A 17641-nucleotide genomic window follows, 5' to 3' on the forward strand; every position below is an offset into this window, starting at 1 on the left:
AGCCAAGGCAGGAAAATTCCAGCTTTTCAGATTGGTTCTAACGGATGAAATCCTGCAGAAGGAGAGGCAAACAGTGGAATACATCAATATTCCTGCGTGGAGAACAGGCCCTGGGGACTGAGGCACCGTTTGGAGGCACAGGCTGCAGTGCCAAGCTGCCAGCTGCTATCAGCTCCAGCATCCCGGCTGGAATTTCAGCCAGGTTGTCCCCAGGTGCTAAAAGCAGCCTCCAGGATTTAATACTGTGAAAACAAACAAGCAAGAGAGAAAAAAAACCCCCAAACAAACAACAAAACAAACCCACTAACAGCAAAACCAGGTAAAAAAACCCCATTCAGCTGCTCTGGGCAGGGGAAGCAAAGGAGGTTGTAGGTTTTTCTCTGGGAAGATCCTTCCTTCCAGGGCTGGATCTGCAGGAGCTGGGTGGGAATGTGTTCCAGTGGACAGCTCTGTGCCTCTTCTGGGGTTGTGTCTCAAGGACAATCAGCACTGGCCCATTCCTCATCAAAAGGGGACTTAAGACAGCAGCTTAAAAAGTAAAATCAGAGAGCTCAAGGATTTTTTTTTTTTTTAATTTTGGTTTGGATTTTTATTGGGTTCTGTGGGGTGTTTTTAGTGCTTGCTGTTTTTTCTTTTAAAGAAAACAACCTTCAGCTAACACCACTTATCATCTTGGCACCATCTAAAGATTTTAAAGCTATTTTAAATGAACAAAAGAAAAAAAAAAGCAAGAAGGTTGTTACAGAGATTTGGGCACGCTGGAACAACCCTTAAGAGGAGATTGCAAACTGTAGCATCACTATTAGGTACCAGTCCCTCCCATGCTCCTCGAGTAATTTATGTTGGAGAGAGAGCTTTGTAAATTAGATTCATGGTCTGTTTCACTCCTATGCAAAAAAAGTGGATTAAAATGTTGATCATTTTAGTCTGGGTTAAGCTGAAAACAATGATTTGGAAATGAAAATGAGGAAGTATAATTTAACAGTTCTGTGCAAATCTCTCCTTTGCCATTAAGAGGAATAATACACAATTTCATTTGCACACAGATAATGCAGACAGAAATTGCAAAGTTGTGATTAACTCCGCTTTGGCAAGTCATTCAGTCCCATTACAAATGTATAAGTTTAAAAAATGTTCACTTTATAATTGGATAGCATCTTTCAAGATATAAAAATTTAATTTTATTCCACTGCTGCTTTCAATTTCTCAGTGGACAGAGCCTGGAGGCCACATTTCATAACATGTCTTTCTGAGTCACAGCATCAAATATTAATGAAGTGTTTATTTAGAGCATTGACAAAATCCTGTAGATCACCTCTGAAGCCCTAATGGAAACCCAACACCTTGGGAGCATGCAACAATTAATCTCTGGATTTTTTGTAAGGAGACTGCAGAATTCCTACACAGAATTCCAAGCTCAGGATAGTTCTCTGTTGTTATCTGAAAGCACTGAAGGTGATTAGCACCTGCTTCTGCCTGGTTTGCCTCTGCACAGCCTGAGTTTGCAGGTGTTTATCCCGTTCCTTGAGGTTCTTGGGTAAGAACCAAGCAGCCTGAGGGCAGAATAAATCAATTTTTATGATCACACAAACCCCAGGCCTCAAATTCCCATCTAAGAACCTGGAGTCTGCAAACAAAACCCCAAATCACCAATATAAACTGAACCCGAGTCATCAACATAATCAATATGCTTTCAGTGCCGTTCATGTGTTCAGATTCCCAAGGTGCTTAAATATGGAGACTGTTTTTTACAGATTTTCTCCATGATCAGTGGAGGATCTCCATAATCTGTTGTGGATCTCCCACTCCAGAAATTCTTGGAGAGAAGATGCCCAACCTCAGCACTCGGTGCACAGGCTGCTGTCCCAGGTATAAAAGGGAAGTTTAAGGATGGAAGAATCCTCAGATTTCTCTTCTTATTAACATTAGGTTTTGCCCAAGCCTGCAGGAAGAGCAGCCTAAGAGAAAACTCCCCTCCCACGTGTCTGAGTGGACTTACTGAGGCCTCTGGGACCCGAAGCTCCAAGAGAAAACAAACAGGAACCAAATCCCAGGAACAGAGAGCTGCAGGTTCAGCCTGTACAAAACCTGCAGTGCAGCTCTTTGCTGCTCTCCCTTGCTTCTTCAAAGGACCTGGGGCTTAAAATAAGGGAGAAACTCTTACTTACAGCCCCAAAATGCTGCTGGACCCTCAGTACTCTGCCTTTAAGCTCTACAGAGAAGTGGATTCCATCTCAATTTGGGATCAGGGCAGCTGACAGCACCAGTCCATCTCAACCTAATCTATCCTGGCTGGCCTTGTTTCCTCAAGCCCTGGACTGTGGTGTCTGCTTTGGAAAGGGAGCTGATGGACTGCAGGGAGTCTGAAGCTATGAAATGGAACAAGCTCACATCTCCAAGTCACCTGAAATCAAAGAACTGGTTTAATGATTAAAGGATTCACTTGAGTTTATTCTCTTTTTCTGCAGCCACGTAGCCACTGCACAGTGCCACGAAAATAGAATCTAAGTGGAAGTGATTCCTTTCAGAGATGGGCTCTATTGTTACATAAACACTTCCATGAAATCATCATGAATCACTTGAAGGACAGTGTGATGCAGCTGTACATTATTAGTGACATTTCGTAGTAAACAACCCTGCTACCAAGGCAGGCAGAGCACAGGCATGAGAAATGGCTGAAGGTGGAGGAAGCAGGATTCCAGGAAAGCTCCTATGTGGGCAAATCTGCACTGAGCACACAGCCTTGTCTGCAGATGGACTGACAAATTTCAGCCCTTCTGGTCGTGAGGTCTTGTTATTCTCTGCTGCTCTAAGGAGAAAAAGCAGCACTTCTTACAGGTGGGGACAAAACCAACCCAAAATGGACTGGAATTACCTCTCAACACTCGACCATTTGTATCTGCACAGACACACACCACTACAGCTTCTGAAAATAGCAGCACACAGAAACCTAATTAGCACCTAAATGAAACATTTGGTACTTCAGACTTCCAATGTTTCTGCGGCTCCTGTCTATATGGAACTTATCCATAACGAGCTCTGCGCTACTCTGAGCATCATTTTGGGTGGACAGACTCCTGATGAGGGAACTTCCCTGTCTGGAGAGCTCTCCTCTCAAAGGGATGCAGATGCAGTCCAGGGCATTCCTTTGGCTGCCCTGGAGGGTCAGGGACCTGGACAGAGGGGTCTGGGACCCTGGCCCAGAGCCCAGAGGGACCCTGGCTTTGATCCCAGTCCATGGGAAAGGCTTCCTGCACTGCGGGAGGGATTGCAAGCCACAAGAGTGTGAAAGAGAGTAGTTTAGCTTATCACAGGGTGAGAAAACAGTAGCTTTAGGTTTTTAGTGTGGAAGTGGATGGGAGCAAGATGGAGGATTTGGGGCGTTGTCTCCTGCTTCTTCTTTCTTCTTCCCTCACTCCATTTCCTGCAGTGACAGTGGCACAAAGTAGTTTCAAGAGATTGGGTCGAAGTAGGGATGATCTGTTTAGTATAAGTGATAGGTATTGGCAAATAATGATAAATAAAGAACACGTAACAATTAGTATAAAAGATAACGCCGCAGCCCAGTGGGGAGGAGTCACCAGATGCCCGAGCAGCTGCACAGACCTTTGCTGGGCACTGAGAAAATTGTAAGATAAGAAACAATAAACAAAGCGCCCAACCTCGAAAAATCAGAACCTGAAGACTCCGTCTCTTTGTTGCATCTGGCTCAGGGCTTTGCAGAAGGCAAAAAGACTCTAACCCCACCTGAATCTCAGAACAAAAATGGAGACTGGTGTTTTTTGCTCTGCACTGCATCCCCCCAGGCCTTGCTGGCAAAGCCACCCTCCTGTGGGTGCTTGAGCAAGATGAGTCCTGCTCTCCCTCCTCTGCTCCTCCATCAGTTTGGATGCAATTCCCCCTTCCAGGGACACGGGAGCACGCTCTCACCTCGGCAAATACACTTCCACTTTCTGCTTCTTCACAGAATTAGCCCACTCGTTAATCAAGGAGGCCTTGACCAGTGGTTCCAGCGTGGCCAGGGGAACCTCCTGCCTGGACAGGACGATCATCATGCTGATCTCATCCCCCTCATAGGGTATTTCCAGGACCTGGTAAATCCCTCCTGCTTCGTTGGAGCCGTCACTGAACTCTCCTGGAGAAGGAAAATGACAAACACCCTCTTAGAACTATTTTCTTTTGTCTTTGGTTTAAAAAGGCCTAATCCTAGGCAGTGTTTATTAGAAGCTGGAGCTAAAAATGACCCTCTTTATTCCATGTAAAATTTATATTGGTTTCTTCATCACAGAATTTGAGGCTTACATTGGATTTCTTAAGGAATACAAGCTGAAGCTATCGCACAGTTTGTGGATAATCACAGTTCTGGGACATCACTTTCAGAGAAGAGCCTCCAGTTTAAGGCTGCTGAGACTTTCAGGGAAATGGGCAGAGTTTTTTATTGAGGAGAGAGGATTTCTCAGTGATGAGATTGAGCAAAATGCTGCCAGTGCCAGACATTTTAGAATCCGCTTGGAGCTCAAGCCTCAACTAAAAATGATCATTAGCTCTGCTGTTCAAAGAACCTCTATTTTACCAGTCCAACAGTAATGAGCAAACATTATTCATCTGAATGTTTAGCACGGCACAAGAAAAATACTTTTGTGATAAGCAGGACTAGCCCAAGAATTGTGAAGAGCTTAAATCCAGTGGACAAACATTCTGAAATCCATCCTGTGGCACCAAGCAAGTCACGATAAACGTTGCTACCGGTTCTAATACACACATAAGGGAAAAAATAACCAAACTCTGAGTCTCTTCTTTGGGCAAACAGCACATTAAAAATTCCAGGTGGAAGAAGAGACAACAATACAAATGGATATTACTGCAACAAACCCATTAAGTGAAGATTTAGTAGCTCTAAATTGCTAAAGGTCGAACTCACCGTAGTAGAACTCTCCCTGTTGGTACATCATTGGAATTTGCACTTCACTTTCATCATCTTTAGTGAAAGAAAAAGTTCTGGTATTTTCAGGCCTGAACTGTGACTTCCAGTTGCCTTTAAAGTAGATTGCATTGATGAGAGCCAAATGAGTTAGCGCACCAAAGTCTCTCGAAGACACAAAATCTTTGATCATACCTAAAAAGAAACGCGGCTGTCAGTCTGCACGTCAAAGTGAGCGTTAAAGCCAAACTCAAGGCAGCTTGAAAAATGCACGAAAATAAAAAGCAGTGTTAACATGTAATTTCCAATTCAGATGTTTCATTAAATCTCCAATTAAAGTGCCAGTGTTTTGTAAACCTAAATCAGAGTGTAGGTGTGTAAACCCTTCCATCAAGTACGTGTTAGGCAACTGTTTCTTGATCACTACTAAATATTACCCTGCAAGGAAGAGAAACCTGGAGAAAGGGTCACATCTGGAATGTTCAGCACTTCCATCTTAAGGTCAGAACTTGTACAGGCTTTGGCTCCAATCCAAAGGGGCACTTTAATGCCTGATTTAAAGGGGCTAAGTGCACCCATTGCAGCTCCACCCGGGCCAGTTCTGAAGGAGCTTCAGGGATGTTCTGCTGAATTCAAAGCCAGGACTAAGCATCACAAATCCATATAAATTCCCAAGCATTTGTTCCAGTGACATTAGCTCTTGAAAAGCAAGAGGAAAACCATCTAGCATCTGCTCTATTCATGGGAGGTACAGCAGCTGAGCATGGCAGCTGCTTTGCTCCTGCTCCTGAATAAGCCATTTGCATCAGAATGCAGTCTGGTACCTGCTGTAGCTCATCTCAAAGGCCTTGCATTCCACCAAAATCATTCCCAGTTTGGTAAACTGGGTGCACTGACCAGATCTGTCACTGCTCTTCAGGAACTACAGCCTCCTTCAGATTGCTCTCATGCTCACTTCTATTTTTAGCTGACATTGCAATGCAAAGTGTTAAAATAAACACATTCCTCAGTCTGATTATTACTCCTTAATCCATGGTTTAAAAAACAAATTAATTCTGCTTTCTGGAGCATATGATCCTGACTAACTGGTGTGAAATTTGTGTATCACAGGGCTGGATTTCTTCCGGGTTGCTGTTTGTACTTCATTTTATCTCGAATGTTCTAAGGAGGGAGGTGTGACCAAGACTCACTTGGGAGCCGGAGAAAAACAAAAGGGAAAACTAAGGAGGAAAACATTTCCAGGTTTCTATTTGGTCCTCATATTTCTTGATGTTTTTTCAGCCACATCTCATTAATACATTAATGAGATGTAAAGAATTTTCCTGCCCAGAGGAACCTCTGATGGTTCTGGTTTCTGCTCCGAGTCTCCCATCATGCTGAACACGCTGGGACTGGAAACCTGCCTGTGCTGTGCCCCTTTCCTCAGGGAAAAATCAGAGAGGAGGAGTGGGCAGGGAGCAGCTGAGGGACTGGAACCATCCCACCCTGACACCAAGAGCTGCCCTGGTGGGCTCTGCTTTTCCTTTTCCCCAACCACACCCATGGAAACACTCAGCAATCTGCTGCAGCACTTACACCCAGCTATTTCTGCAGCCCGACAGAAAGGGCAATTTGTTAGGAGCAGAACGGTTGCTGTGTTCCCTTGGAACAAACCAGGCCATTTTCAAAATGGAATAAAAGCTTCACAGGAGGTGCTTTCCCACTTTGGAGCCACACTTTCCAACAAAGCATCGTGGATTGTTAAGTGCTCAGACCTCATGGGGGTGTGTTAGCTCCTTCCAGGTGACTCCAACCCCTTCAAATTCCCAATGGTACAACTCTGTCCGAGCCAGACCCTCCTGAATTACTCTCAAAATATCAACCTTCAGTGGGCCAGAGGAATCAGAATGAGAACACGCTTTGATCCTTACACCAGGAGACTCCCAGATATTGGGACTCTGCATGGATCCAGGAAATGCCACCTCTCCAGGAGCTGCCAAGCCAAGCCAGCACCATGCAGCTCTCAATGTGAATATTTACAACAGTAATTTTGTGCTTAACTCCCCTGCTGCAAATTTGTGTTGTGAAACTGTTGACAGCGTTCCTAAAATCAACTACCCTCTCAACATGCTATGTCGTTTCCTCACATTGCAGAATATTACATTACACACTCTGATTTTGTGGTTCAAAATGATCTTTTTATTCCCTACTATTCTATTTCTCACTACCTTGTGAGTATGAGTTCCTCAGAGGAGAAATATTCCACACATCCAAAGCACGAGCCAATAACCCCTCTGCAGACAACTTTTCTGCCATTAGCAATAATACTTATAATTTTTTAAAAAAATCATTTAAAATACTATTAAAATGCCTACCATTAAAACAGTCTCATTCAACAAATGTTACAGACGGCAAGACCAGGGAACAAATATTCAAATGCATGCCACGTGATTAACAATGACTAATATTACTTCTGACAGATCATTCCTACATGGAAAAAATCGAAATACTAGGATTCTTTTCCTGGGAGGAGAAACTTCAGTCTCCGACAGAACAGATAAAAGCCAAAGCACCGACCCAACAGCCCTGCACAAGTCTGGAAGCACAAACACCTCCCGCAGGAAGTGTACAAAAGGATCACATGCACTTACTATTTGTGTGATTCTCCACCCATTTATTGATCTGAGTAGCAACAGCTGCACTTTGGCTGAAATCTACATTCTCTACTTCAGCTTTAAAGTATTTCTTCACCAGCTGCAGGAATTTGTCGCTGACGTGAAAGCCGTTCTGCACGTAGAGGGAGTTGGCGATGTCCAGCACGTAGTGACTTTCTTCAGAGGTTGCCATGTCAGAAAGGTCCTTCAGGAAGGCAAACTCCTCACCTGGGGAAGGAAAAAACCAGCTTCAGCGGTTCAGAGAGGAAAATTATTCCATGGTTTTCCGGCTGAAAATTCACAGAAACATTTTATGCGAAGGAAAGTCGTCTTTTTTAAACAAACTTGTTTCTAAACCTACACACACCTTCAGATCTGAAGGAATAATCTCCAAGATCATATGACTTAGAAACTGCTTTTTCTACTAGATATAATTAGTCTAATTAATGAGTCCCACCAGACGCAAAGCTATTGATGCAGATCTTTTCTACACCAAAAGAGAAATTAAAAAATTTCTTCTTACAGGTTCCATTTCTAAGTCTTGCCACCACAAATTCTTAACAGGACTTTTGTTCCATCCTAAACGCCAGCTGTTCAAGGAAAAATGAACTTCAAATCTTGAAACTAAGGACCTCCCACAGCCTTTTCTATGCCAAAAGCAGGTCTAGAATTTCCCAGGATCCAGTGGAGCAGTACAGAATCCTTGGTGGGTAGTGAGGAATCCTGGATAGGATTAAAGCAGTCGCCTTTAATAGGAAGCTTGTACTACTGCATCATATGCCTGAAGGTGAAATTTTTAAATTAAAAGCCAACAAAATGTATCTTAAAAACTGATTGCAATGATATATTCCAAGCAGAAATTATGGGAATGCTTTTACTGAATGCTACTCATATCCCAGAACAGTGAACAGCCCAGAAAAAATCAACGGCACAACTCCCCCCATGACAGCTAAGGGATAATTGATTCTTGTTTTAGAGACAAAATGTAGAACTCAATTGGTGCTGTGCCTGCACAGAGAGCTACCAGCTCTGCAGTGGTTCTGACAAACACAGTTTGATGTCTGTGTTCCTCCCCAAAATCGTTTTGCTGAAGACTCCAAAGTCCAGCACATTGCATGAGTAAGAAATTTCATTCAGGTTTCAAACCAGTCACTTGGATCTCGATAGAAGCAATTTTAGTTGCTTCTAAAAAAGTAAAAAAAGTAGCTGAAACTACTGCTCTCCTTACCAGCTTTCACTATAATCCCTAAAAAGGATGCTCCTAAAAAATCTTCTCTTTCTACAGGCAAGTTTATTTTGCAGCAAGATGAGCAGGGTGAGCTGCACTTGTTGAAGATTCAGGTACCCCAGCCGGAGTTTTGTGTCAGCATCTCTCAGCTCATGCAGAACCCACGTGTTTGAGCCTGCCCAGGCCATCAAGGACACCAAGAAACTCCGTGATTAATAACCCAGGCCACTCCCACCCTTGCTCCTGTTTCTCTAAGACAAAAAGAAAAGGCCTCACCATTTTTCAAGCCGTCAAACCCCAAGGAATGTCGGATTTCCTTCAGGGTGGTTCCATGGGCTCCCAGCTCCACCATTCCCATGGCTATGGCCATGCTCAGAGGGGAGAACAGGATGTTCTCATCCTCCCTGGTGGCTCGCAGCTGGTTATAAACGTTCACAGAGAGCTCAGCGATGGTCTCATCAGGAAAATTGGTCTTGAAGGCTTCGCTTTGCAGAGCAAGCAAAGACAGCAGTCCAAGGAAATACATGTCTTGAGATTTTTAAGGTCTGCAAGATAAGTTTTAGACAAAATGAGACTGAATAATATAAAATTCAACTTGAGAGAAAGAAGAACAGTCAACTTTTTAGTCTTAAACCTGTGGGGGAAGAAAATCCCTAGAGTTCAATGCACAATGCAGTTATTTGGAGGAGACACTATTAAACCAGAAGGAATGATGTGTTTTCACACAGAAATAACCTCCTCCCTTATGTAATGGTACGTTGGTGAAATCTTTCAGTCCCAGACCAATAAAACACTCGTGGCTTCTACAGAAAAAGAGCCCAAAGACAGCAGCCCCCTCCCTACCTCCCTCTGGAATTGTGGCTGCAGTCCTGGAGTTGGTTTGTGTTTCTGCGCTTTTCCACCAAGAAGACCCAGAAATCTGCTGTTTCTTTCATTTGACCTTCGAGCAAGATGCAACTTATTCATCTAAGTCACTCTGAGCCCCCAACAGGTAAAAGTGTTTCAAACACTGTGAGACAGCTGGCTGACACCCGTGACAAAGTTACTGTTCCGTGATGTTGCTCGGCTGCAAAACAACATGGCAAGCAGCCAAAAATTCTTTGGAAGGGGAAAAAAAAAAAAAAAAAAAAATCCATCCTGCCTTAGTTACCAAATAAACCCCCTTTTGTTAGTAAATAACAGAGAGGAGTTGGGTAGAGCTCTGCTAGCTGGGAGCCAACCCCCGCTCAGAGAGCCTCACAGGACAAAGGTACAGTGAGAAAGATCCAGCAGTGGCGACAAGGGAGGAAACTAAATTTAAAAAAGGGTTAGCACCGATGCTTCTGACTAATCCATCCTCCAAGCTTTGCTGAAATGCTCTGGGGTAAGCAACAGTTCTCACTCTAGCCCAGTTTAGCTCATCACACAGCTACTGATAGTAGAATTCCAGCTCCTGGAGCAGGGAATGTGTAACTCCAGCCTTCCATTTTTGTTTTCCTTTAAGCTCTGTGCTACCTTGTGACCCACTACTGCTGCAAGTCTTGGGTGAGAAACAGCGACCAGAGCAGAGCTCCCATTTCAGTTCCTTCCCTCTGCCACTCTGTCTCAGACACACCAGAGCAAATCCTCCTGGAGCAGGGGCTTGGACAGGACAAGGCTCAGAGCTTTATCCACAAGTGTTCACAAGATGTTGTGCCAGGCTGCGGGGCTCGTCAGCACAGCACACGTTTGTGTGAGTGCTGCCGCTCCGCTGAATGGATTTGCGTGCAGCCAGCCCAAGTGCATCTCCTCATGCCTCCCAGCATCCTGGGCTGCATTACCGGGGGTTTTATAGACACGACACAAAGTGAGCTTTAGACAACATTTATATTCCGCATTTCATCTTCTAAGGCCTAGGCGGTGTTTTCTAATTCACTCACACAGCACTGAATGACCCATAATTTAAGTGTTATTACTCGTGTTTTACAGCTGAGAAAATACAAAGAACAACAGGGCACACACACGTGCCTTGGCAGCCACCGGTGCCAGCACTAGTTAGGATTCCTCCTGTCCCACAACCTCCATCAGCCTTTGGCTCAGTCCTGAGGTGAGAAAATTGAAGAGATGAACCAGTGCAGCAATCCCACACGGTTCAGGGGAAAAGGAGAGCCTTGCCTCTTCCCTGCCCCTTCTCTCCTTCACCGTGGTTCTTTCCACGTATGTAAGAAACATTCCCCTTTTCTAAATTCCCAACGAATTATCTACGGCAGCATCACTCCACCTCTGCGGATTACTTGATCAATCTTCCTCTGATTCTTAGTAAGATAGCAGAAACGTCCACTGGAGGCTCTTAGTCTATTTAGGAACAGCACAGATAAGTCACAGGAGCCCAAAGCCCCAGCTTTAATCCTTCTGTCTGCACAGAACAACCCAGCACTTCACTGCTGCCCAGTGCGAGTCTGACCATCATTATTTACCTCAGAAACACCGAGACACTATTTCTAACCCCAAACATCATCAACACACCACAAGCTCTTTTAAAAAAAGTTCCTTTTTTTAACCTGCCCATTTATAAATTCTTGCTTTCAGGCTATTAAGGTTTCTGTTATAGAAAAGAACTGGATTTCTCTGTGCTCATGGGCACTGTAGATTTCTTTATTTAAAAGCCTCTGCCAGTGTTACCTAAGACCTCAGCCAGCTCATCACCACAACAGACTGAGCCCAGGTATTATTCTCTTATCCTAAAAGCTGCACAAGGCAAGAAAAGCTTAACAAACCTCCAGCACACAGGTCTATAGTACCAAAAACAGCGCTCAGGAAATAGATAAGCAGGAGCTCATCTTTCTTTTGTTGAGGACGAGCCCAAATTTGGGAGCTCACCCACCCTAATCTATACAAACAAGTTGTGCAGCTCAGTGTGGATGCAATTACACAGAGAGCTGAAGCTTTCCACTCCTGGATCAAGAACAGCTTGAGCTCACTCGGAGACCTGACGTGGTTAAAACAGATGTGAAATAATCTGCAATTTTCAGAAAGGGAAGTTCCCCAACCTTGCAGCTGTTCAGCACTCCATCACTGATCTCTGCCCTATGTATTACTGCCAGGCAGGCTTAAATAATTGCACAGGGGAAGGAGGGGAGAAATTTATACATCTTAATTAAGTGTTTAACACGCAGGCCGGACTGTGTGAAGCTAATAAAATATTTGTTATTAGACAATGCTGGAACCCCAACATTATATACAAATCAAAATCATATTTCTTTGTGACCACTCACCAAAAGCTCATCATGTGAAATAATTAAGTTGTATTACTTTTCATTATTTAATTGGACAGAAAATAGAGTAAGTACACTGACGGAGTCAAATAAAATTTATACTGAAATGCTCTTAGCAAGGCAAAGTACCAAAGTTATGTTTTTAAGTACAAGCCAAATCCACCTGATGGCAACACAAGAGGCTGAGCTGTGCAGAACAGGACTGAACTGTGCACTCCCAGTAGGAATGCATTCAAACCAAACAATTCAGATTTCCTCCCCTGCCCTTCCACATCGTTTTAGTCTAGAGAGGTTTTCTAATGAAGTTCACGGTGAAGTTCCCCACGCAGACACCAAGGGGAGAGGAAGATAGCGAGGCAGGAATGGACACACGGATACAGGCAGAGAATTTATCAGCTCCTTTGCTGGCAATGCTCTCTAAAGTGAAAATACAAAAATAACTGAAGGAGTCCAACGCAAGGGAAGATGCTTTAAAGCAAACTAAAGATCTGTGGGTGCTGGTCAGTGGGGAAGAGGCTGTAAAAACACCACAGACACCTGATCAATCCTTGGCAGCCAGCGTGAAAATGAAATCTCACCCATCTAAAGGGAAATGTCCGTGGTAAATTCCTCACTTCAATTCCTCTCACACTTCTGGCGCAGGCACACACCGCTCTGCTGACAACTGGGAAACCAGCTCTTAATTATCATTCCAGCCAGAGCAGTTCCTGCTCCTCTGATCCTGCCTCCCTCCAGGCTGGATCACTTTGGGGTTTGTGCTTTGGGCAGGAGGGCTGGATCCGAGCAAGAGCTGAGGCTGATTCTGGCGCAGCATCTTCTCAGCAGCTCTGAGAGAGCCAAGAGCCCAGGGCCCCCTCGATTGTCACTGCAGCAGCACCAAGAGCATCTTCAAACTGCCTGCACCCTACTCACAAACACACTTCAGGTGAAGGAAATGAAGCTGAACATTATGTAATGCACATCCAGGAACTTAAACAGTCCCTGGGAGTATCATCAAAATTTTACTCAGTCCTTTCTGTCTTCCTCAGCCATCCCCAGTACAGCCTGCCACTGCCGATTTGCATCAGTGCAATCTGGTTAAATAATCCTGCAGCAGTGGGAAAGGAGTCAAAGTCCCCACTGAACAATGCTTAAAAATCAACAATCATCAGTTTCAAATGTTACTGTGTACATTTTGCTTTCGTTGGCTAGATATAAGAGTGAAAAAGGCTGTTAAAAATGCTTTCACTCCTCAGGCACACCGTTCTTAAGGCCAAAGGTATGAGCTTCTCATTTGAGGGTGTGTCAGACAGAGCCTGAGTTTTGTTTGATTTCATCAACTGATGCATGAACACCTCTCTCCTACCAGGCAATTAAGGAATCAGTACAAACAAACTCTCCTGGCCACAGCTCCTTCTTGAAAAACAGTTGTGTATCACAAATCCTCACTTGCTACAGAGGTTTGCCTGAGGGTATCAGTTTAGTTCTGGCTTGCAAAGGTTCTCAGGAGAAAAAAGCAGCGATGGAACTTTAACACCAACAGGAATTCTAGGTATCCATCCTTCAGCAGCTACCGGCGTTGAGGTCACAACTCAACGTGTGTCAATTCCCAGCTAACTTTTTTATTCAGCATTTCAGAAAACACCTGGAAAGACATCACCAGTCCCAAAATTCAGCCCAGCACATTTCCCCAAGCAGCCACAACCCGGGGCCAGCCCAGATGTGCTCCTGTGCATGGGCACAAGGGACACCCGTTCTTGTGATGGCTGAAGGAAAACATTCATCTGATAAATGCAGGACTGCTTATCCAGCTCTCGCCTTTCCCCAGCATAAGGCTGGGATGACTAAGAGGAAGCAGAACAAATTCGCCCCCTCACACCCACAAACTCTGAACTATTCGGTTCCAGTAAAATGCAAAAGGGGCAGGAGCTCTCTGTAAGCAGAGATATTTTGAGATATCCTATCAACAAACTCCAACTGAGTTCGCAGACATGAGGTACCACGAATTTTGGAACAGCGAGACCTGGACTCGGCGTAGGAAGGTGCCAAAAATTCAATTAAGGGTTGAATTCTAGTACCTTGTACTTGTCAGACAGGTTGAAAAAATGGGTTATAATTTCCTTTTCTTTTACACCTTCACAGAGGGTTTTATAAAGAAACTAATTTATGGCTTTAAAAACCTCCGAAATAAAGCTGCGATACATTGCCTTGGCTCCTCGGCACACAGAGACTAAACTAAGATTAGTTGCCTTCAAGATTACTCTTGGCTACCTGCAAGCTAAACACCAAAGGTGTGGGAAGTACAAATGAGAAAAACTGCTGATTCCTGATCAGTGTGTTAAACAAAAAAAAAAACCCGGGAGGAAAACAAGTGTGGTAACAGCACTGATTACATTGTCTCCTGTAAAGAGCAGCTGCAGGAGCAGACAGGAGTCTGGCAGAACAATTTGATAAAGCAACAGATGGATTTGCTCAGGGAACAGGACCTGCTGGGTCAGGGGAAAAACCCACTCTGGATCCAGGTAGGAACTGGGGGAATTCTCCTTGCCCCAAACCCAACCAGAACAGTATCACGCTTGTGGAAGGATGTAAGTCTGGTGAAATTCAGCCGCTGCTGCGCTGCCAGTTGGTAAAATGCGACAATTGCTGCAGGCACCTTGACTCTGAATGATTTCTTGGCAATCACATCCACCAATAAAGATCAGAGAGAGAGGCAGCACCCAAGTAACAGTAAGAGGTTAGAAAGTGACCACGGCTGGGGCAGTGATCCCAATCTCCCCCGCACAAGGAAGGTCCTGAGCCCCAGGCGAGCAGGGGGACGCGGGAGCAGGCGCTGAGAGCCTCAGCTGCTCCCCAGACCAGCAATGGTTGTCATGGCTACCCTGAAGGATGTGCAGAGGAGCTCCCAGCGATGTCCACGATCTGCTCCCAGCTACTCCAGCCTTGCCTCGGGCCCTACAACAACAGGGGAACGTGGCTGCTACCACAAACCTCGAGCTGCTTACAAACCCACCTGATCCACTGCAGAGCAACGCAAGATCGGCCTTTTCAGCCCCTTCTGCTTTGTCCAGAAATACAACCTGACAGACTTTCATTTGAAGATTGGGCAAAAATTGCACCTCCAGCCGGCACCACTGGAGCAAAAGCATTCTCACCTCCACAACGTTGTGGTTTTACCACAGGAAAACCCCACAGAAGTAACGTGACGCTTCCTCCCATCAGCTGCTCACCGTGTTCATCTCCCTTGTCCTCTCCAGCCCCTCTCTCCCTCCAACACACGGACTGCGAAACAAAGCTCAAACCTGAGCTGGCTCCACCTGAGAAATAATTTCTTTTCCACAGCAGTGCCTGGGCGTCAAACATCCTGCTGGGAAACCCAACACGCACAGGGCCTGCCTGGAGGTGAGAGCAGGCAAATCAAGCTCCAATCCTCACAGCAGCAGATGCACAATTCAGGAGGTGAATTCTGCCGCTTAGAGCCAGCAGAATACAGCCAAGGAAAAGGGGGAATAACTAAATGTCCATTAAATGTTTTAAGCTGCAGCTATCGAGGACGGTGCAAACAGCACATGAAGGGACCTACAAAGTACTTTGGGCAGTCCCTGGAAGTGGTGACAACCCTGGGAAATTCTACATGCCTTGGGCAGCGGGTAGGCACGTCACTGCTGGCTGTGACACGTGTTCCACTGAGCCACCAAGGCAGCTCCTTCATGGGAGGGGATGCACTCACATTTTCTGGGCTGCAAAAAAATGTTTATCCCTAGAAAATGTTTACCCTCAGCCTATGTGAGCATCTGACCCTGTCAAGCAGAGATTCCACAGACACATGTGGAACCATTGAGCTTGCTGCAATCAGTTTTTGTCTCAGTGCAATGACATCTGTATCTCCAACTGCACAAACACTTATTAATAAGTGAAGGGATTTTATCACCATCTGTCATTATGGTGTCATTGCCTTCTGGAGCAGGAAACCTTGAGGTTAATTTCATTAGAGAGCAGCACAATAATGACATAGGAAATAGTGGGGCATTGAGTGTATAGAGTGACTAAAACAAGGAAGAGTCAATCCATAAGAACTGTTTGGAGCACACTAAAACCTTGCTCTCCACCACACAGCCAAGTCATGCCCTTCAGGATTCTTTATTTCTGTTTTTTTTTAATGATCCCACGGCACCAGGAGCATTGAGAAAACCTGAAAGGGAAGTGGTACACTGAAAAATTTCATATTGACAGTTTTTTTCCATTGAATCCCAAATGTTTTTAAACTTTCATGGAGCTTGGCACTGAGTCACTAACCTGCTGAGGCAATTATGCAAGCCCAAGTTGTCTTAATTGAGCTTCCTCAAGCATAGTCCCTCAGCTCCAATTAAAAAATAAAAAGAGATGCTGAGAAGCCATGTCCAAAATACTTACATTTGAATAGCCTAAAGCAAACATCTAAATACATGTCTAGACACTTAAAAATGGTGGTCTTGCTTCCAGATCTACTGCTGTAAGGCCTGCACTTGGGAGGACTCACGTGCAATTTCTCTGTCTGTTTCTTCTGTCTGGGAGAAACAAATTTTCAGAAATACTTTGGCAGAGCGCCTTATTTTTGACGGCTCCAGTGTGGCCCCACAAAGTAACAGCTATAAATAAGAAAACACAAAACCCACAAGCTCCGTGAAGGAGAAAATTTGAAGCGTTACGGAACTTGGGGACTCCAAAAGGTTCAGAACTGGGCGGGTGGCTGTGGCTTGTCTGAGGAAGTCAGCACAGTCTGAGCTTCGATGCTTGAGACTGAAACCCTCCCCAGGATCTGCTGGCAGCAGAGCAAAAGGGGGCAAGTTCCACAGGACATCTCAGTGAGGCACAGACTCTTTGGTTTTGGTGGTTTTCACCACCCATTCCTGTGCCAGGGAGGGCTCTCAGTCCTGCACAGCTCTCTGAATGAGCTGTTGGTCTGCTGGTGAGGACACTGACCCGACTGCTGTGCAAGGAGGGACAAGCCCAGCCACAGGAGGGGAAGTCGGGTCTGAGAGGCTGCCAAGAACCAATTCTGACACATTCTACCTCTGCAATGACTTGACTTTTCAGCCAAAAGGCCAATGCAGTACTCGGGGTGCAGCCACCTAGGGAAGACACCCCAAATGAGACAGCAGCGTTCCTTTTACCTCCCTCAGGTTTCCTCAGGGCTATCTGGGAAAGGAAGGGCGAGATCTAATTCTGTAACAGTCTCCTTCCATCAGAAGCAGCAGAGATAGAACACTGCAATCAGTTATTTTAGACACAAGAACAACTTCTTGCCCGCTCTTGCACGTACCACAAATTTCCTTACTAACAGTGAGTCCCATTTCTGTTATTTTCCTCTGAAACTCAGCTGATCACCAAGCTCCCAGCAGCAAGCTCCCACTATAATTTAATTAAAAGGGCAGTAGCTAAGTTTCACCATATGCAACTGCCAGATGCAATCAGTGCAGTTGGGAGTCTAAAGGCGAGATTCCTGCTTGTACTGGAGCGTAGTTTTATAAGTGATGAAAGCTGTCACTTATGTCACAGATATTGCTGTAATGCATGATGATATTACAGTTTCAGCAGCACCAAAATATATTAATAATACATCCTGGGGAAGCATTTACAGCAAGTGAGTTTGGAATACAGCGTTTCA

At 44.9% G+C, this 17641-nt stretch overlaps 1 protein-coding gene across 1 annotated transcript in view; it reads right to left on the minus strand.

Moving 5' to 3' along the window:
• SERPINI1 (serpin family I member 1) overlaps positions 1 to 17641 on the minus strand; it is a 44463-nt gene that overhangs the window by 11833 nt on the left and 14989 nt on the right. The window contains exons 2-5 of the mRNA XM_040074739.2: positions 9059 to 9327; positions 7552 to 7782; positions 4922 to 5116; positions 3931 to 4135 (exon numbers count right to left, since the gene is read on the minus strand). Coding sequence (XP_039930673.1) covers positions 3931 to 4135; positions 4922 to 5116; positions 7552 to 7782; positions 9059 to 9308 — 881 coding nt within the window. The 5' untranslated portion in view covers positions 9309 to 9327. The remainder of the gene's footprint in view (positions 1 to 3930; positions 4136 to 4921; positions 5117 to 7551; positions 7783 to 9058; positions 9328 to 17641) is intronic.

Source organism: Hirundo rustica, chromosome 10 (genome assembly GCF_015227805.2).
Source record: "Hirundo rustica isolate bHirRus1 chromosome 10, bHirRus1.pri.v3, whole genome shotgun sequence".
Taxonomy (NCBI): domain Eukaryota; kingdom Metazoa; phylum Chordata; class Aves; order Passeriformes; family Hirundinidae; genus Hirundo; species Hirundo rustica.